General features: G+C 47.2%; 1 protein-coding gene across 1 annotated transcript in view; it reads left to right on the top strand.

Annotated features, from left to right (window-relative positions):
• RGS5 (regulator of G protein signaling 5) overlaps positions 1–21,825 on the top strand; it is a 101,336-nt gene that overhangs the window by 66,851 nt on the left and 12,660 nt on the right. Inside the window, exon 3 of the mRNA XM_045028768.1 lies at positions 13,013–13,074. Coding sequence (XP_044884703.1) covers positions 13,013–13,074 — 62 coding nt within the window. The remainder of the gene's footprint in view (positions 1–13,012; positions 13,075–21,825) is intronic.

Raw genomic sequence — 21,825 nt, 5'->3', positions numbered from 1 at the left:
CAGAGCTCCCCGCTGCTGCGGGCAGCCCAGAGCCCTTTGAATCCTGGCAGCAGCTCCGGCGGCTGGGCTGGGGCCAGCTCTGAGCCCTTTAAATCCCGGCCACAGCTGAAATTTAAAGGGCTCAGAGCTCCCCGCGGCTGCGAGCAGCCCAGAGCCCTTTGAATCCCAGCCACGGCTCTGGCAGCCAGGCTGGGGCCAGGATTTAAAGGGCTCGGGGCTCCCCTCAGCGGCAGGAGCTCTGAGCCCTTTAAATTCCTGCCCCAGCCCCGCAAAGCTCGGGGTTCCCCCGGCAGCCGGAGCACTGGGCCCTTTAATTTGCCCCTGAGCCCCGGGGAGCTCCCAGCCACCTCTTTAGCTGGGAGCCCCTGGTTGATTTAAAGGCCCTGGGTCTCCCAGCCACAGCTGGTGCCCCAGGGCCTTTAAATCTTGAGAGGCCACGCCTCTTCCGGATGAGGCCATGCCCCCCTCAGGAGTCCAGCAGTACCAGTAAGTCCTGTAAGTTACTTTCACCCCGAGTATCACCCGCAGATCTTTTTCAGCACCTAGCCAGTTATTCCCCATTTTGTTGTTATGCATTTGATTTTTATTTCCTCAGTAAAGTACTTTGCACTTGGCTTTATTGAATTTCACATTGTTCAATTCAGACAAGTTCTCCAATTTAGCAAGGTCATTTTGAATTATAATCCTGTCCTCCAAAGTGCTTGCACCCCTTCCCAGCTTTATGCTATATGCAAATTTTATAAGCATATTCTCCATTTCATTCCTGAAGTCATTAATGAAAATACTGAATAGTACAGGACCAAAGAGTTATCCTTGTGGAACCCCACTAGATACATTTTCCCAGTTTGACAGTGAACCATTGATAATTGCTCTTTGAATATGGTCTTTCAATCAGCTGTGCACCCACCTGATAGTAATTTCATCTAGACCACAGTTCCCTAATTTGCTTATGAGACTCTCATGTGAGACTGTGTTAAAATATTTACTAAGATCAAGATATATCATGTCTACTGCTTCCCCCCATCTCAATAGGCCAGTAACTCTGCCCCATCCTACCCACTTTTCACCCCTCTACAGCACTGTCAGACTGCATACCCCTGCTCCTCCTAACTGCCTGGGTGCCATTGAGAGAGGGCATTGAGAGCACAGGCGAGATAGTGCCCAGCACCACACTGCACTCCAGCAACTGGGAATATCAAGTGCAGAGATAAGTCTTTGGAGGATGGTGCCTGTGCAGTCCAGCCACATGTTGGAGTCATGAGGGGATGAAGCATGCTCAGTGCAGATGGAATCTTTGGAGAATTTAGCTGCCAAAACTCTAACAAGTATCTACTAAGTATTTGCAAATGGCATTTTCAAAAAGCTTTTAACTACAGCAAAATTGTGCAGATTTTCTTGAAAACAACAAAAGCCATCTCCCTGACACCAGGGTGATCCTCAGCCAAATTTCATATCACTGCTCCAAAGCACGAAGGCACAAGAGCTTCTCAAAAACAGTTGTGACAATTTTAGCATGTTTTCCCTAATCTCATTCATAGAATCATAGAATATCAGGGTTGGAAGGGACCTCAGGAGGTCATCTAGTCCAACCCCCCGCTCAAAGCAGGACTAATTACCAACTAAATCATCCCAGCCAGGGCTTTGTCAAGCCTGACCTGACCTGACCTTAAAAACCTTTAAGGAAGGAGATTCCATCACCTCCATAGGTAACCCATTCCAGTGCTTCACCACCCTCCTAGTGAAAACGTTTTTCCTAATATCCAACCTAAACCTTCCCCACTGCAACTTGAGACCATTACTCCTTGTTCTGTCATTCTCAGAAACTATTGAACTGTTTCAGATGAAACTTCCCAAAAGTATGCAGCCCAAGGCAGACAATTGGCATTGAAAATTTCAGCCCAAATGGTTAAAGTTTAACAAAGTTATAAGCAACAGAAGACAGTCTTATAGTGGGAAGTGTTGGGTAACCTTAACCAGAGGCAGCACTTCCAGCCCTGCCTGTAAGGAAATGAGCAAGAAGTCAGTAGGTAATATTAGATGATTTATTCCAGTAAACTCAGCCCCGTTGCATTGTTTGCAGTCTCTGCTCCTGAGCCCCTTCCTCCCGTTTCCCTTCTGTGCTTGCCCATGTGGTCTGAATATCTGCTACATTTTCTAATCTGCTGGATTAGGTGAGCCTGATTGCAGTCAGGACCATGGCTGGGCTGAGTCCATTCCAGTGTAAAGAGTACACAACACACAATCTCAGGGAACGCCCCCAGCACAGAGTACATTCTCAGCAGGAGAAGAGGCCATGCTGGCTCCACACCCTTCCCCCAGTGCAGCAGTGGTGCTAGGGCATTTTCATAGACTTTAAGGCCAGAAGGGACCATCATGATCATCTAGCCTGATCTCCTACACATTGTAAGCCACAGAACCTCACCCACTCATGAAATAGAGCCTACCCTCTGGCTGAGCTACTGAAATCCTCAAATCATGATTTAAAGACTTCAAGTTACAGAGAATCCATCATTTACACTAGTTTAAACATGCAAGTGACCCGTGACCCATGCTGCAGAGGAAGGTGATAACCCGCAGGGTCTCTGCCAATCTGATCCATGGTAAAATTCCTTCGTGACCCCAAATCTGTTGGTCTTTTGGATCTTGAGCATGTCCAGCAAGACCCACCAACCAGACACCTGGGAAAGAATTCTCTGAAGTAACTCAGAGCCCTACCCATCTAGTATCCCATCACCAGCCATTGGAGATATTTGCTACAAACAATTGCAGAGGGGCCACTTGCCACTGTAACCAGTTTCATCATATCATCCCCTCCATAAACTCATCAAGCTCAGTCTTGAAGCCAGTTAGGTTTTTCAACTCCCCCTTCCTCTGCTCCCCTTGGAAGGCTGTTCCAGAACATTACTCCTCTGATGGTTAGAAAACCTTCATCTAATTTCAAGCCTAAACTTGTTGATGGCCAATTTATATCCATTTATTCTTGTGTCAATGTAACGCCGCCAGACCCTGGTCATTGGCGGACGTAATCAAACCTGGAATCTCTGGAGCTTAGTGCATGAGCCTCTACCGCATGAGCTAAGGACTGGTACTGCAGGGGGTTGGACTAGATGACCTCTTGAGTTCACTTCCAAACCCTGATATTCTATGATTCTATGAAAAGCCGACTGGCTGTTAGCTAAGGCTGTAGAGCAGACTCATTAATTGCTCTCTAAGTGGTTTCGGTGCCACTAGATGGGACAGAGCACCACACCCAGAAGGTTTGTGGGTTACATACTTTCCCTAGCTGAGGAAGCACGTACAGAGCTTCAGAGTCTTCCCAGTTGGAATCCCGGACGAGCCCCCACTAGATGGGACAGAACACCACCACTATGAGGTGTGTGGGTTACATCAACATTAGCGCTTAACTTGACTCTTAACTTTTCTCCTTCCCTGGTGTTTATCCCTCTGACATATTTTGAGAGAACAATCACATTTTCCCTCAGCCTTCATTTGGTTAGATTAAACAAGCCAAGCTCTTTGAGTCTCTTCTTGTAAAGCAGGTTTTCTATTCCTCTGATTATCCTCGTATCCCTTCTCTGCATCTGTCCCAGTTTGAATTAACATTTCTTAAACATGGAAGACCAGAACTGAGCACAGTATTCCAGATGAGGTCTCACCAGTGCCTGGTACAACGATACTAACACTTAATTATCTCTACCAGAAATACCTCATCTGATGCATCTTAGGACTGCATTAGCCTTTTTCATAATTGCATCACTGTGATCAACCAATACACCTAGGTCTTTCTTCTCCTCTGTCACTTCCACTCCAACATCCTCAGCTTATAGCAAAAATTCTTTTTGTTAGTCCCTAAGTCCCTTGCACTTTGCATTATGAAATTTCATCCCATTTCTATTACTCCGGTTTTCAAGGTCATCCAGATCTTCTTGTATGATATTCTGGTCCTCCTCCATATTGGCAATACCTCCCAACTTTGTGTCATCCACAAATTTTATTAGCACACTGCCACCATTTGTGCCAAGGTAAGTAATAAAAATGTTAAATAAGATTGGTCCCAAGACCAGTCCCTGAGGAACTCCACTAATAACCTCCCTCCAGCCTGACAGTTCTCTTTTCAATATGGCCCGTTGTAGTCTCCCTTTTAACCAGTTCTTTATCCACCTTTCAATTCTCATATTAATCTCCTTCTTCTCCAATTTAACTAATAATTTCCTGTGTGGAATTGTATCAAATGCCTTACTGAAATCCAGGTAGATTAGATCTACTGCATTTCCTTTGTTTAAAAAATCAGTTATGTTCTCTTTCAAAATTTGTTCTAAGACCTTGCATACAACTGAGGTCAAACTAACAGACCTGTAGTTTCTCAGATCATCTTTTACCTTTCTTAAATATAGGAACTATATTATCAATTCTCCGGTCAGATGGTACCACTCCCAAGGTTACAGATTCATTAAAAATTCTTGCTATTGGGCTTGCAATTTTATGTGCCAGTTCCTTTAATTCTCCTGGATGGAGATAATCCAGGGCCCCTGATTTAGTCCCTAAAATCATAGAATCATAGAATCATAGAATCTCAGGGTTGGAAGGGACCTCAGGAGGTCATCTAGTCCAACCCCCTGCTCAAAGCAGGACCAAACCCAACTAAATCATCCCAGCCAGGGCTTTGTCAAGCCTGACCTTAAAAACCTCTAAGGAAGGAGATTCCACTACCTCCCTAGGTAACCCATTCCAGTTCTTCACCACCCTACTAGTGAAAAAGTTTTTCCTAATATCCAACCTAAACCTCCCCCTCTGCAACTTGAGACCATTACTCCTTGTTCTGTCATCTTCTACCACTGAGAACAGTCTAGATCCATCCTCTTTGGAACCCCCTTTCAGGTAGTTGAAAGCAGCTATCAAATCCCCCTTCATTCTTCTGTTCTGCAGACTAAACAATCCCAGTTCCCTCAGCCTCTCCTCATAAGTCATGTGCTCCAGCCCCCTAATCATTTTTGTTGCCCTCCGCTGGACTCTCTCCAATTTATCCACATCCTTCTTGTAGTGTGGGGCCCAAAACTGGACACAGTACTCCAAATGAGGCCTCACTAGTGCTGAGTAGAGGGGAATGATCACATCCCTCGATCTGCTGGAAATGCCCCTACTTATACAACCCAAAATGCCATTAGCCTTCTTGGCAACAAGGGCACACTGTTGACTCATATTCAGCTTTTCGTCCACCGTAACCCCTAGGTCCTTTTCTGCAGAACTGCTGCCCAGCCATTTGGTCCCTAGTCTGTAGCGGTGCATGGGATTCCTCCATCCTAAGTGCAGGGACTGAGGTGAGACAGACTGGCCTGTAGTTCCCTGGATCTTCCTTCTTCCCTTTTTTAAAGATGGGCAGTACATTAGCTTTTTTCCAGTCGTCCGGGACCTCCCCTGATCACCATGATTTTTCAAAGATAATGGCCAATGGCTCTGCAATCTCATCGGCCAACTCCTTTAGCACCCTCGGATGCAGCGCATCCGGCCCCATGGACTTGTGCTCGTCCAGCTTTCCTAAATAGCCCCGAACTACTTCTTTCTCCACAGAGAGCTGGTCACCTCCTCCCCATACCATGCTGCAGAGTGCAGCTGTCTGGGAGCTGACCTTGTCTATGAAGACAGAGGCAAAAAAAGCATTGAGTACACTAGCTTTCTCCACATCCTCTGTCACTAGGTTCCCTCCCTCATTCAGCAAGGGGCCCACACTTTCCTTGACTTTCTTTCTGTTGCTAACAGATGTTTGAGTTTGACTTCGACCTCTGACGTGGTAATGTCTATTTCCATATCCTCATTTCCATTAGCCACCCTGCCAATATGAGGAGATTAAGCATTAACCATATTAAAAACTAAAGCAAAGTACTTGTTTAGATGTTTGGACATACCTAGATTATCTTTGATCTCCTTGTAGGCTTTCTGCTTTCACCTGTCTGAGATGTTTGTTCATCCATCTTGGTATGCAACCCTATGATTTTTCCCCTCCTTGCTTGGGATGCAGGCTTCAGAAAGGTTTTGCAACTTTGACTTAAAGTAATTCCAAGCCTCCTCCACATTCAGATCCTTAAATTCTTCAGCCCAGTCCACTGCCCTAACTAATTCCCTTAATTTTTTAGTTTGCCCTTTTGAAATCAAGGATCTATTTTTCTTGTTCCATTTTGTTTAGCTCATGATCACTCAAGCCTGGCATCAGGCTTCAGCCCTTGGCTCCTGAATGTGGCCTGGCTCCACTCCTGACTTCATCTCTGGCTCCAGTCTTGGCCATGGCTCCACTCCCAGCCCTGGCCCCAGCCACAGCTCTGGCCCTGACTATGGCCCTGGCTCCTGACAGCTGCTCCCAGGAGTGTGAGAAAATTACATTAAGGGTGAGGGGGCAGAACTTAAAAAAGTTTTGGGACCACTGAATTAGACCCAGAGCATATGGGCAAGATCTACCATCCAGACACCTGGAAAAAAATTCTCTGTAGTAACTCGGAGCTCTCCCAATCTAGTGTCCTATCACTAACCGTTGGAGATATTTGCAGATTGGCTACATGCCATTATAGGCCATCTGTAGCGGAGTGGCTATTCGCTCCCGCCCGGTGGGGCTTTAAAACAGCCCTGGGAAGGGGCTTTTGGCTGGGCTGATTGGGAAAGTGGCTGCAGCTGGGGGCCACGCCCCAAACTGAGGAGCAGGGCCTTATAAAAGGCAGGGAAGCCAGGCGCCCAGACAGTCTCTCTCTGTGGTTAGAGAGAGATGGGCCTGGCTGCTTAGAAGCAGAGCAAGAGTACCTGGGTGAAGCAGGGCTGGGAAGGCTAAGGAGCTGGGGAGCTCTGGCCAGGAAAACCCCAGGCTGCAGCCTAGCGGTAGGCCAGAAGGTACTGTGGGGGGGTTGCAAGGGACAACCCAGGAGTAGGCAAAGCAGCAGGTCCAAACCCCCTTGGCCTGTGATGAGTGGGCCGATGCTGCAGTCTGCCCCAGGGTGTGGGGCTAGACCATGACTGTCAGTGGCCACTACTGAGGCAAAGTGGGGATAGTAGACTGGGGGTTCCCCTGGGAGGGGGAGACCCAAGTATAGTTAAAGGGGCACCGGGTCCAGGGAGGGACACGGGGCCGAGAGTAAAGCAGGTGGATCACCAGCCTGCAGAGGGCGCTCCGGACTGGAAAAAGAGCTAGATTCGGAAAGCAACCAGCAGGAGGCGCCGCAGGGGTGAGTCAACCCGTTTACACCATCCCATCATACCATCCCCTCTATAAACATATCAAGCTCAGTCTTGAATCCAGTTAGGTTTCCACTGGAACCTAGCCCCAGTGCTCCCCTTGGAAGGCTGTTCAAGAACTTCACTCCTCTGATGGGTAGAAACCTTCATCTAATTTCAAGCCTAAATTTGTTGCTGGCCTGTTTATATCCATCTATTAGTAGCATTTGTTCTCCAATCTATATCTGGGAAGTTAAAGTCTCCCATAATCACAAAATTCCTAGTAGTGTTTATTTCATTAAAAACACTAAAGAGGTTCATATTCATATTCAAGTCAGATCCTTGCGGGGAGGTCTGTTGAATATCCCAAGCACTATCCATGGGGAGTCTCCCGTAGCTTTCTTCCCCAAAGTGCTCTTGACCCACACAGATTCTGTTTTATCTATTCTATCACTTCTGATTTCTTTAGTCTACAACATCATTAGTATACAATGCTGCTCCACCATCTTTACCTTTTTTTCTGTCTTTCCTGAACAGCACATACCCTTCAATTCCTGTACTCCAGTCATGACTACTATTCCATCATGTTTCTGTTATCCCTAAAGTATCTGGTTTCACCCTCAGTAGTTCTAATTCACCATTTTGTTCCCCAGGCTCCTTGCATTGGTGCACAGACATCTTAGTTGCTGGACCCCACTCCCTTGTGAACTTTCACCCATGCAGAGATTTTTCTCCTCCTGTCTTGGAGAGACAGTTTTATCCCTTACAAGCATTGCAAGAACATCATCTTTCAATGGAGTGCCTTGATTTGGTAAAACCCCACTTTCTGTTCCCAACAGGTCAGCTGGATGGACTCCCCCCTCCCAGAGATCTGACCCCAGTTTTACCTTAAAACCTGATCCATAGGAGAGAGATCTGGAATTTTAAATGCAGACTTTTCACCTTCCTCCTGGGAAAGATCCTCCCTACAAAAAGTGGGCAGATTCTCTCACTCCCCCTCACCTTCCATCTCGGCTTCCCTCTGGGTCAGACACTCCTGTGTCCCCCAAAAGGGAAGGTGACCCTGGTCTAGCTGTGGGCTCACAGCTACCAGCTATGGCAGACCCTTCACTGGCCAGCAAAATTCCCCCCTTTTCACTCAGGTTGGGCTTGCTTCCAGCTACAGAGATCTTGGGGTCTGTTCCCACCACAGTGATCACCAGGACCCCAACTTCCACCTTTAGGGCACATGCCTCTGTGCACTCCAGGGCAGGCCTTGCCCACTGCTGACCTGCACCTTCCTGGCAGTCAGCAGCTGGAGTAGCCCCCCTGTTACAAAGTGGTACATTCCCCTCCCCGAGGGAGATGATTACAGAGGAGCTGGCTTTGTCCAGCCCCTCCCTCTGGGACTTGCCTGGAGCCCCAGGAACTGGCCACAACCATCCCTGCCCCCAAAGCTGCATTCTTTACTGCTACAGAGGAATCTGAGGGCTTGGCTACACTTACAAATTTGCAGCGCTGCAGCAGGGTGTGAAAACACACCCTCTCCAGTGCTGCAAATTGCAGCACTGCAAAGCGCCAGTGTAGTCAAAGCCCCAGCGCTGGGAGCGCGGCCCGTTATTCCCCACAGGGAGGTGGAGTACGGACAGCGCTGGGAGAGCTGTCTCCCAGCGCTGGCGCTTTGACTACACTTAGCGCTTCAAAGCGCTGCTGCGGCAGCGCTTTGAAGTGCTAAGTGTAGCCACAGCCTAAGAGACACTTACCTATTCCCCCGCACACCAGGGCTTTTAGCACAAGATTCCTTCTCACTGCTAACCAACCCTGGGACAGATTCTGCCACATTAAAGAAATCATTCCCCAGTAGAAATGGTGCAAAATTGTGTGCCACCATTGCAACTGTCAGTTCAGCCTGCAAACCACCAGTTTGCAGGCAGTACTTTAGCTAAAGGTGCAAGGACTTTGTAACCTCCCACCACTTCTAATTCTGCCATTTTACCTGGCAACAAATCCTTCTCCTGGATCAGATCCCTCCTGACCACAGAAATCTCAGCACCTGTGTCCCTCAATCCCAGAAGCACTTCACAATTGATTTTAACAGCATGCATATGCTCATTGCTTGGTTGTGTGGAAGCAAGCTTTACAAATCCTGTGGGAAAGAGGCAGCAGCTGGGCTCTGAGAAGTAGCAGTTTTATGTGTTACTTGCTGCTTGTTCCCATTCAGCAAGGGACAGTTATTCCTCCGGTGCTCAGTTGACTTACAATGATAGCACCTCTTGGGCTCTCTGCTTGCACAGGAAATTTGGGATGAGCAACAGGGGAATGGGGAGATGAACACCCAGCCTCCTTTTTCCCAGGGGTAAAACAGTGATTCTGCTTTCCCCCAATCCTGTACCCCTCCGCCAGTGTTTTATGTTTGATTGCAGCTTGTGCTTGCTCATAAGAATCTGCATACCCAGCTAATTGACCCACTGCATCCACCTTTGTCTCACAAATACTGTTTTATGTTATCACTGCACATATTCAGGAATTGTTCCTGAGTAACCAAATCACACATTTCTTCCAAGCTTGTAATGCCTTTTCCCCCTCACCCACTTCTCTACCAAGTCTCTCATTTCATTTACATAAGCCACATTGCTCAATCCAGATCCCCTCTTAAGCCTCCTGAATTTAACCCTGTAGGTTTCAGGTGTAACCCGAAACTGTTTCAAAACCAGTTCCTTAAATTTACCATAGTTTGAAGCATCACCAACAGGCATCTTATTGAATATGTCCAGAGCTCTGCCAGTCAATTTTGCTATATATGTGGTAATCTTTTGATCTTTAGGGATGGCATGGAGGGTGCACAGTCTCTCAAAAGGTGATGAAATATTTGGCAATATCGCTGGATTCCTCATACTGTGGACACAGTTGCTCCCATTTGTGGATTTTTGGGGAAGTGGAGCCAGCAGGTGGAGGGTTTTGTCTCTTCAACTACATAACAGCCAGTTCATGCTTCTGGGCCTCCCTCTGGGCCTCCATAGCTCTCTCATGGGCAGCCTCTTCCCTGGCTGTTTCTGCCTCCATAACTCTCTTGTGGGCAGCATCCTCTGCCTCCACCCTTGCTGTTTCTGCCTCCATAGCTCTCTTGTGGGCAGCCTCCTCTCTCTCCATCAGTCATTTATGTTCATTTTCTTTCTCTTTTGCTTCCAGTCTAGCCAGCTCTAGTTTAGTTGCTGCTTCACTGGTAGTCATTTTCCTGCTTTCTTGTGCTGGGCCACACCGCCTCAGTAGTTCACTGAAATTGGGATGCACTCAGCTCAGGGGATTCTTAGTCAACAGACTTTCCCAGCACCCAGTGTTCAGACTTTATTTTGCTTCCTTTTCTGTCCCTACTTCCCTTGCCTGAAATAAGCAAACAGAAAATAACAAACCAGTAACCACTTTGTCTGTTCTCCAGCCACCACACTTAAAACTCATTTAAAATCACTACCAGTATCTCAAAGCAATCAGCTGTGCATAGATCCTGCCGACTATGCCACTGTGACAGGTTGAATCACAGAAACCCCCTTGGGATCTGCCAACTGCTGTGCCAAGACTACATCTGCTCCTGCTTTCCCTGCCAGCTCGGGACCCCAGCACCCTGTCTTGCTGAGCCAGACACATTCATCTGCTCCAACAAAGACCCAGAGTCTGAATTACTTGCCCCAAAGCTGCAGACTTAACTGAAGGCAGCTTACAGAAGTGCTCTTGTCTCTAACAGTCAGATGCCCAACTCCCAATGGGTTCTAAACCCAAATAAATCTGTTTTATCCTGTATAAAGCTTATACCAGGTAAACTCATAAATTGTTCACACTCTATAACACTGATAGAGAGATATGCACAGCTGTTCCCCCACCAGGTATTAATACATACTTTGGGTTAATTAATAAGTAAAGTGATTTTATTAAATACAGAAAGTAGGATTTAAGTGGTTCCAAATAGTAACAGGCAGAACAGATACAGACTAACACGGCCGCTACTCTGAAACCAGGCAGAACAAAGTGAACTACCAAGTAAAATAAAATAGCACACGCAAGTCTATGTTTAATACAGTAAGGAACTGAATACAGATAAGATTCTCACCAGTTCCAGAATGCTTCCTTTTACAGACTAATCTCATTTTAGTCTGGGTCCAGCAATCACTCACACCCCTTGGAATCACTGTCCTTTGTTCCAGTTTCTTTCAAGTATCTTTGGGGGTGGAGAGGCTCTCTTTAGCCAGCTGAAGACAAAATGGAGGGGTTTCCCATGGTCTTAAATAGACTCTCTTGTGGGTGAAGACCCCCGCCTCTCTCCTATGTGAAGTCCAGCTTCAAATGGAGTTTTGGCATCACCTGGGCAAATCACATGTGCATGCATGACTGAGTTCCTTACCAGCCAAGCCACATTCCTGGGAAAGCCCAGATGTGGATTGGTGTCTCCAAGTTCATTGCTGGCTTAAGTGTTTCTTGATTGGGCACTTACTGAGAATAGTATTTTCTTAGGAAGCTGACCAACTGCTTCACTACATCCTACTTAGAATCAAACAAGTATGCAGCCAATATTCATAACTTCGAATACAAAAATGATTCATGCCTACAATGGGATTAATAGATTCGGTAGATCGTAACCTTTATAGAGATATGTTACATGGCATATATAGCATACAACACATTCTAGTTATGTTATATATATATACACATACATAAGCATATTTCCATAAAGCCTTATGGGGGCACCGACCGTCACAGACCTCCTTATAGCACCACTGCCTGAGACATCTGTTGATCATCATAATCTTGTCTTGCCTTTGTTCTCCTCCTCTATGGACAGGTAGAATCCCGCTGAAGATCACCTGAGCCGCCATTTCTTTATGCGTCTTCCCCTGCCTCCCTTGTTGCACACTGTGCCCTACCAGCCTCTGCAAACTGAAGGGGAAACCCCCCACAAAACCCACACAACACACACAACCCCCTGTGAAAGGTCAGGAATAGAAGGGGACGTGAAAGGGCTAGGTTCTGCCCAACTATTCTGTGGCACTGCTACAGACCATGTGGGCCATTGCAATTAGTCAGCGCAGCTCTCAGGGTGGCTGCAATCTGCACCATGGGTTTGGAAGCCCCAGGATGTGGGGGGAGCACAAGCCCCCATCTCAGTCCTTGCACTGGGCGCTGCCCTGTCAGGGATGACTGACCCTCAGTGTCTTCAAGACTCACTCCACCATTTTAATGCTGATAAACAGATTGAGGTTGTTTCTGCTATTTATATCTGAGGAACAGCTCTCCTTGGAGCAGCTCCTATGCTACAAGGAGCATCCAGGTCCAGCTATTCCCTGCACCCTTACAACACCCTGGTTCCCAGCAGCAACCAGTCCCAGGACCAGGCACAGTCCCAGACCGCAGATGAGCAGGGGGAGGGGGCAATGGATGCACCCAGTTTCTACAAGCAATTTTCTGCTCCGTGCCATGTATTTCCTTCACAGATTTACCTCGCACCTGCTGGTTTGGATTTTCCTTTTTGTCAGCATGTGGGGAAAAAGACACCTCTATCTCCCAATAGAAACCCCAGCTGGCTCTAAAGGAGACTGGTTATATTTGTATGCATCTCCAGGAGGAGAGTCATATGGTTAGTGGCTAATGCCTTGTCAGGACTTCTAGGTTCTGTTCCTGTCTCTGCCACTGACTTGCATTGTGCCCTTGGACAGGTCACTTTGTTGTTCTATGCTTCCATTTCCCCTCTGTAAAAGGGGGTGATAAGGCTTGTGAAGTGTTCTCAGTTCTCCTACATTTTCATTGATGATGTGCAGTCACAATTTCAGTCTGTGTTTTTCTCTCCCTCTAGGACCTTGCCAGATGAGGCTTTGCAGTGGTGTGAGTCCCTGGAGAAGCTCCTGCAAAATGCTTGTAAGTTCCCTGTGCCCCTGCAGTGAGAACAGAGATGCCCTGAGCGTGAAATGTTCCCACGGGCATAAAGCAGTGACCCCTCCCTCATGATTCCCTTTAAAACCAGCCAGCTGGGGGCTTGATAGCTCCGGGGTAGGGTACAGGAGAGGACCCTGCCACTGCTTAGGGCTAGCGTTTCTGCTGATGCCAAAAGGAAGCGGGACTGTCAACAAGCTGGGGAAGGTCCCCATTCCCCCCTGCATGCCCTGCTCTCAGCCTTGCATGAGCTTTCAGCCAGGGACTAGAGACAACTTGACAGCAGCTATGTAAAGCTGGACAAACGCCCCAAAGTGGATCGCTTCTGTAACTTTGTGCTGTACGTGTGATAGGTGTGAGAGGAGGTATTCAGTTGCCAGAGAAGTGTGCTGTGGCACAGCAGAGCTGGGGCTAATGTGTGGGGAAGCAAATGGGCCTTGAAATGAACGTTTAATTACAGGTGGCTATTCATGCAGTGATGTCAGCATGTTTAGTACTCCCTGCAGGAAACTTTAACTTTTTGTCAAAAGAGAAAATGTGGAGATTTGGGCCAAAATATTTCAGTTTTCAGCATTCAATGAAAATTGGGGGGTGGAGGGGGGAAGGAATTCAGCAATTTTTGTCAGCATTTTCCTTTGGGAAGATGGAATTCCAACCATCTGTAAATGACAGCTGAATAGCTGCTCTTTGGAAAAATTGCCTTCTTTAGTAATAGATGGAATGCATTTCTAGAAGTTCCTAAATTCTCAGCCCTCTTGGCTATGCATCATGCAATTCTGCTCTTTCCCATGTCCGCTTGTTCCAGCACCCTCATTCTGTCAGTGCATTCTCTGTCTTTGTTACCTGGGGAGAGCAAGTCTGGGTCTGGTCACCTAGCAGCCTCTGTGGTAAAGTCCGATGCTCAGATTCAGTGCCCTTAACCTCCTGGCTTGTTTAATTTCCTGGCAGCCAACTGAACTAAATGCCTCTCTCACAAACTCATTACGTCTGAGAGACTTTAAGGATTTTTTTAAGGCTTTAGGCTACTGATCTATCTATCTAATTAAGAAGGCCAAGAAATAATTTGAAAACCACCTAGTCAAAGACTCAAAAAGTAATAAACAAATGTTTAAATACATCAGAAGCAGGAAGCTTGCTAAACAACCAGTGAGGGGTCACTGGATGATCGAGATGCTAAAGGAGCACTCAAGGACGATAAGGCCATTGTGGAGAAACTAAATGAATTCTTTGCATTGATCTTCACAGCTGAGGATGGGAGGGAGATTCCCAAACCTGAGCCATTCTTTTTAGGTGACAAATCTGAAGAACTATCCCAGATTGAGGTATAATTAGAGGAGGTTTTGGAACAAATTGATAAACTAAACAATAATAAGTCACCAGGACCAGATGGTATTCACCAAGAGTTTTGAAGGAATTCAGATATGAAATTGCAGAACTACTAACTGTGGTATTTACCCTATCATTTAAATCAGCTTCTGTACCAAATGACTGGAGGATAGCTAATGTGACAATTTTTTTAAAAAAGGCTCCAGAGGTGATGCCAGCAATTACAGGCTGGTAAACCTAACTTCAGTACCTGTCAAACTGGTTGAAACTATAGTAAAGAACAGAATTATAAGACACATAGATGAACATAATTTGTTGGAAAAGACTTACATGGTTTTTGTAAAGGGAAATCATGCCTCACTAATGTACTAGATTTACTACTACTACTTTAGGGGGGTCAACAAGCATGTGGACAAGGGTGAGCCAGTGGATATAGCCTACTTAGATTTTCAGAAAGTCTTTGATAAGGTCCCTCACCAAAGGCTCGTAAGCAAAATAAGCTGTCATGGGATAAGAGGGAAAGTCCTCTCATGGATCAGTAACTGGTTAAAAGATAGGAAACAAAAGGTAGGAATAAATAGTCGGTTTTCAGAATGAATAGAGGTAAATAGTGGTGTTCCCCCCAGGGATCTGTACTGGGACCAGTACTGTTCAACATATTCATATACGATCTGGAAAGAGGGTTAAACAGTGAGGTGGTAAAATTTGCAGATACAGAATTACTCAAGATAGTTAAGTCCAAAGCAGACTGCAAAGAGTTACAAAGGGATCTCACAAATCTGGGTGACTGGGCAACAGAATGGTAGATGAAATTCAGTGTTGATAAATGCAAAGTAATGCACATTGAAAAACATAGTTAAAACTATACATATAAAATGATGGGGTCTAAATTAGTTGTTACCACTCAAGAAAGATCTTGGAATCATCATAACTAGTTCTCTGAAAATATCTGCTCAATGTGCAGAGGCAGCAAAAAAAGCTAACCGAATGTTGGGAATCATTAGGAAGGGGATAGATAATAAGTCAGAAAATATCATATTGCCTCTATATAAACCATGCTACGTCCACATCTTGAATACTGCCTGCAGATATGGTTGCCCCATCTCAAAAAAGATATATTGGAATGGGAAAAGATACAGAAAAGGTAACAAATGTTGAGGGGTATGGAACAGCTTCCGTATGAGGAGAGATTAATAAGATTGGTACTTTTCACCTTGGAAAAGAGATGATTAAGGGAGCATATGATAGAGGTCTATAAAATCATGACCAGTGTGGAGAAAGTAAATAAGAAAGTGTTATTTATTCCTCATAACACAAAAACTAGGGCTCACCCAGTGAAATTAATAGGCAGCAGGTTTAAAACAAACAAAAGGAAGTATTTCTTCACACAACACAGTTAACCTGGGGAACTCTTTGCCAGAGGATGTTGTGAAAGCCAAGACTATAATAGGGTTCAAAAGAGAACTAAAAAGTTCATGGAGGATTGGTCCATCAATGGCTATTATCCAGGATGGGTAGGGATGGTGTCCCTAACCTATGTTTGCCAGAAGCTGAGAATGGGCAAGAGGGGATGGATCACTTGATGATTACCTGTTCTGTTAATTCCCTCTGAAGCATCTGGCATGGCCACTGTTAGAAGACAAGATACAGAGCTGGATGGACCATTAGTGTGACTCAGTATTGCCGTTCTTATGTACTGGTTCTTTACTCTTCCATCCTCCCAGTACCCTGGTCAATGATGCTGGTTTAGATGACGGGCTTTCTATACAAGCTTGTAGAATGCAATAGAAATGCATTAGTGGGTGAGCTTCATGGCCCTGTCTACAGATCCAGAGAAAATGATCCATGCTGGGTGGATCCATTGAAGTCAGTGACAAAGTTCTCCTGCACTGTCATGGGGCCAGTTCAGCCCAGATATTCCCGTATGCTGTTTGTAACAGTTTGTCTACACTTGAAACACTACAGTGGCACATTATATCGCTTCAGTGTAGATACTACCTATGCCAATGGGAGGGGTTCTCCCCTTGGCATAAGTAATCCATTGCCCTGAGAGGCAGTAGATAGCACTAGGTTGATGGAAGAATTCTTACATTGATCTGTCTACATTGTGAACAATGCATAGCATAAGTCCCTCCCTTGAGCGACATCTTAGGGGTGTGAATAATCATGGCTGAGAGGGAGTGAGCCGATGGGGCGGGAGAAAGGAAGGGTAATGCTGAGGAAACATGTGTGGAGCTGGGGGCTCGGAGGTGCTCGCAGTAATCTGCAGAATTAAAGAGTAGGTGGGCGTCAAGGAGACCTAGGCTCCTTGGGGCCTCCTACAGGCACTTTGGAGACCAGCTTTGGACAAGTTAAGCTGATCTAATTTTCTAGAATAGACTAAGTTCAGTCTCAGCCCATTATCTGGCTGCAGGACAGGAAACTTTCTGAGTTACTGGTCATTCTGTTGCTTAATGAGGCTCTGCTTCTCTTTCTCCAGGCTTGGTGCTGGAATGGGCGAGTTCAGTAGTCTGGGATTCGGGGTCATGTCAGACACATGTGCCTTGGTTTGTAACACTCATCTCTTGATGCCTCATTCTTTCTCCAGATGATTCCCAGAGTTCATTTTCTTGGAACTGCTCTCTGGCTAACCCTGCCTGATGCTCATTAATTAGCATGTGCTTTACTGGTGTCAGGGCAGAGGCTGTCTGGGAGCCAAAAGCTCCTGCTAACTGCACTCAGGGTTCTGTCAGACTTTGCTGGCTGCTGAGCCCTGTGAAAAGCTCTGAAGGTCTGGGACCTGAGGGTCTGTCTACACAGCAAAGAAAAACCCATGGCTGGCCCATACCAGCCAACTCTGGGCTGCAGGGCTTGGGCTGTGGGGCTGTTTCATTCTTATGTAGACTTTGAGGATTGGGCTGGGGCCAGGGCTCTGGGACCCTCCCACCTTGCAGGGTCCTAGAGCCCAGCCATCAGCCCAAGTCCGGATATCTACACAGCAATGAAACAGCCCTGCAGCCAGAACCCAAGTCAGCTGTCAGGGGCCAGCCACGGGTGTCTAGTTGCTGTATAGACAGACCCTCTGTCACTTCACAGCCTCTTTTATTCTTCTTGATTTCACAATGCATTTGCAACTGTTGGAAGCTGCTGACTTTGCAGCCCTCTCGTGAGATGCTTGCCTGCCCTGGCAGGCCTTTCTCCCCAGCCAAGAAGGGAGCTTTGCTGCTGAGATGACTGTGGCACTCAGCACAATACTGCACCTAGGACTCTAACTTGCCCCTGGGGCTCTGCAGGGGAGGCAGAGGGGAGCTGTCTTCTGGCCACAGCAGCAGTAGCAGAGGTGGCTCTGTGCAGATCTTACACTGCTGTTCTGCCATTATTTAGGTACCAATGTTGGTGCCTGCTAACAAATCACTCATATATACCTGTAACGGGGTGCATCCGGGGCTCAACCCTCTGAGGGGAGGAGGGGAGCCACACCGGCCCACTGGTCTCACGTAGGCTCTGCCCTGTCCCTTTAAGACTAGACAACAGAGTTAGAGTCTACTGGGGCTCCGGCTTTTGGCTGCAAGGTGGAGCAGGAAACAGTACAGGGGAAGCTCAGGCCTCTTGCAGCAGGGCTGAGCAGTAACATGAGGGGGATAACTGCCACCCGTGAGTGGGGTGGCAGGGGGGACACAGGCCCACCCACTCCACTGTGTCCCGGCCCGGGGCCCTAGGCAGCGGTCGTTACCGCTTACGGTCAGTGGGGATCCTGACCTCAACACACTGACATGGGCACTGTCTGGTCAGCAGCCTGACTGAGGTCGGCTGCCCCCGAGCCACTTCCAATATCCCCTCTGGTCCTACCTGGTCCACAGCGTCTGGTCCCGGGAAGTCCCACTGCATGGGTTCCTCACAACCTGGGCTGGGGGGTAGATCGGGTAGTTCCTCGGGGAAGTCCGGCCAATTCTGCTCCGGGGGTTCCTCGGGGTAACAGCACGGTAGCGGGGAAGTCCCTGGTGGCTCCTCTTCGTATGTGGGGCAGGGAAGCTCCGGCAGGTCTTCCCAGTAGCGAGCGAGGGGTATCTCCGGCCAGTCCGGGCAACTGCCCTGGACTCCAACGGCTCCCCCATCAGGAGCTCACTCAGGCAGGTCTGCTCCCCACGGTGGCTGGGCGCCGACTGAGCTGGAATGGCCAGCTTTTATCCTTCTGGGTCGCCGCCTGACCCTCTGAGGGGCGGGCTCACTGTTCTGTAGCCCCGCCCCTTCCTGCGTCCGGGGCTCAACCCTCCCTGGGGAGGAGGGGAGCCACACCGGCCCGCTACAATACCCCATTCATAGACACACTGACACTCACACACTTGAGCCTCCCCCATCTCTGCTTTCCTTGTTGTTTTGTGCAAAGTGAAGCCCAAATGACTCAGTGCATTCACATTAGCTACCAGAATCCTTGTGTGTTTTGCTTGCCTGTACCGTGGCCCCAGAGAGATTATGCCTGAGGGGGAGCAAGTGGGTAGGGCAGGAGACAGCAGGGCAAAGCTGGGGAAGCACATGGTGAGCTGGAGGCTTAGAGGCACTCGCAGTAATCTGTAGAAGGAGAGTGTAGGTGGGTGTCAAGGAGACCTGGGCTCCTTAGGTCTCCCACAGGCATTCTTCAAGTGCCTGAATAGGGGCTCTGGAGCTTTAGTCCTCACAGTGACACCCTTACTCTGTCCAGGTTTTGAGGATGCTGCTAGAGATTATCACAACGACCCAGACAGCAAATGAACTGGCAAGGAAAGAGTAAAGTAACCCCATATGTGCAGCTAGATTCAACCATGAACCTGACCATATTAAAGGAACTGTCACATGAAATTGCAGACCCAATAGTAAGGATTTTTAATGACTCTGTAAATCAGGGATTGTTCCCTATGACTGGAGAATTGCTACTATAGTATCTATTTTTTAAGAAAGGGAAAAAAGTGATCTGGGAATCTATAGGCCTGCTAGTTTGACCTCAGTTGTATGCAAGGTCTTAGAACAAATTTTGAAAGAGAAAATAGTTAGAGAAGTGAATGGTAGTTGAGATAAAATAAAACATGGTTTTACAAAAGGAAGGTTGTGCCTGACCAACCTAACCTCTTTCTTTGAGAAGATAACTGATTTTTTTAGACAAAGGAAATGTAGTAGATCTAATCTACCTGGATTTCAGTACGGCATTTTCACATAGGAAATTATTAAATTGGAGAAGAGGAGATTAATATGAGAACTGAAAGGTAGATAAGGAACTGATTAAAAGGGAGACTACAACAGGTCATACTGAAAGGTGAACTGTCAGGCTGGAGGGAGGTTACTAGTGGAGTTCCTTAGGGATCAGTCTTGGGACCAATCTTAACATTTTTATTACTTACTTTGGCACAAATAGTGGCAGTGTGCTTATAAAATTTGTGGATGAACCAAAGTTGGGAGGTATTGCTAATCTAGAGGAGGACCAGAATATCATACAAGAAATTTCATATTGCAAAGTGCAAGGTCATGCATTTAGGGATTAACAATAAGAATTTTTGCTATAAACTGTGGATTCTGGATTGGAAGTGACAGAGGAAGAGAAAGACCTGAGTGTATTGGTTGATCACAGGATGACTATGAACCGTCATTGTGATGTGGCCATGAAAAAGGCTAATGCAGTCCTAGGATGCATCAGGTGAGGTATTTCCAGTAGAGATAATTAAGTGTTATCATTGTACAAGGCACTGGTGAGATCTCATCTGGAATAGTGTGTGCAGTTCTGGTCTCCCATGCTTAAGAAAGATGAATTCAAACTGAAACACGTGCAAAGAAGGGTTAAAAAATGATCAGAGGAATGGAAAACCTAATTTGTGAGAGGAGACTCAAAGAGCTTGGCTTGTTTAGACTAAGCAAGCAAAAGCTGACAGGAGATGTGATTGCTTTCTACAAATACATCAGAGGGATAAATACCAGGGAGGGAGAGGAATTAAGTTCAGTGGTGACACAAGAATAAATGGTATAAACTATCCATCAACAACTTTAGGCATGAAATTAGATGACGTTTTCTAACCATCAGAGGAGTGACATTCTGGAACAGCCTCCCCAGGGGAACAGTAGGGGCAAAAACTTAAATGGATTCAAGACTGAGCTTGATAAGTTTATGAAGGTGGTACTCTGATGAAACTACCTGCAACATGTAGCAGCAAATGTCTCCAATGGCTGATAATGGGACACTAGATGGGGAGGGCCCTAAGTTACTACAGATAATTCTTTCCCAGGTGTCTGGCTGGTGGGTCTAACTGATTGCCATATTTGGCGTCAGGAAGGAATTTTCCCCTGGGTCAGATTGGCAGAGACCTAGGGGCTTATCCCCTTCTGCAGGTCACTTGCAGGTTTAAACTAGTGTAAATGGTGGATTCTTTGTAACTTGAAGCCTTTAAACCATGATTAGAGAACTTCACTAACTCAGCCAGAAGTTAGAGGTCTATTACAGGAGTGGGTGAGCGCGGTTCTGTGTCCTGTGATGTGCTGGAGGTCATACCTGATGATCACGATGGTCCTTTATGGCCTGTTGGTCTATCAGTCTATGAGCACCGTCCAGCTTTGGAAAGGCTTAAAGAGAAAGGGCCGGACAGGAATTGGCTTCTGGGAGAAAAGGTGCATGCACAAGAGCCTGATGAAAATTTCCAGAAGATTAGTGTATTCACTGAAAAATACCCGTTTGGGTTAAGGAAAGTGAATGGTTTTGTACACACACGTGCGCGCACACACACACACGCGCACCCCAACCCCTCCAAATATTTCATTGCGACATGTTCAAAATATAACACTTCAGTCCCACAGCACTGCCATCCAGGAGCGCGAGGGGACCCCCCGCACCCTACAGCACTGTCAGCTAGGTGGGCGAGGGGAACCCCACCCCATAGCATTGCTAGCCAGGCACACGAGCAGACCCTCATCCTACGGGGCTGTCAGCCAGGGGCATGAGGAGACCCCCATCCTACAGCACTGCCAGCAAGGCACACGAGTGGACCCCCTGTGCCCCACAGCACTGCCAGCCAGGCACACGATGGGACCACCATTCTACAGCACTGCCAGCCAGGGACTTGAGGGGGAACCCCTAACCCCACCCATAGCACTGCCAGCCAGGTGCATAAGAGGAACCTTTGACCCCTTCCCATATATTCTTATGTTCTTTCCAGTCCTGTACCATCTCTCCCTCCCTCTCCCTGTGAATCAAGCACAGACTTGTACACACAGGCTCCTTCCCCCAAATGCACTCAAATGCATTATGGCACTTCCATTCTGCTCCCTGTAGCTCCCCCGACCCCCAGACTTGGGACATGCAGGAGGGAACTCCAGGAGAGGCCCGGGTTGTTGGTTTAGGCCCTTGCAGAGACAGGAGCCAGATAGGAAATTCAGATCTGGGTTCAGATGTGCCATTTCCCCAGGGCTCAGGGT

Source organism: Mauremys mutica, chromosome 8 (genome assembly GCF_020497125.1).
Source record: "Mauremys mutica isolate MM-2020 ecotype Southern chromosome 8, ASM2049712v1, whole genome shotgun sequence".
Lineage (NCBI taxonomy): Eukaryota > Metazoa > Chordata > Testudines > Geoemydidae > Mauremys > Mauremys mutica.
The sequence above is the reverse complement of the archived record's forward strand: the minus strand, read 5'-3'. Positions and strand labels throughout refer to the sequence as shown.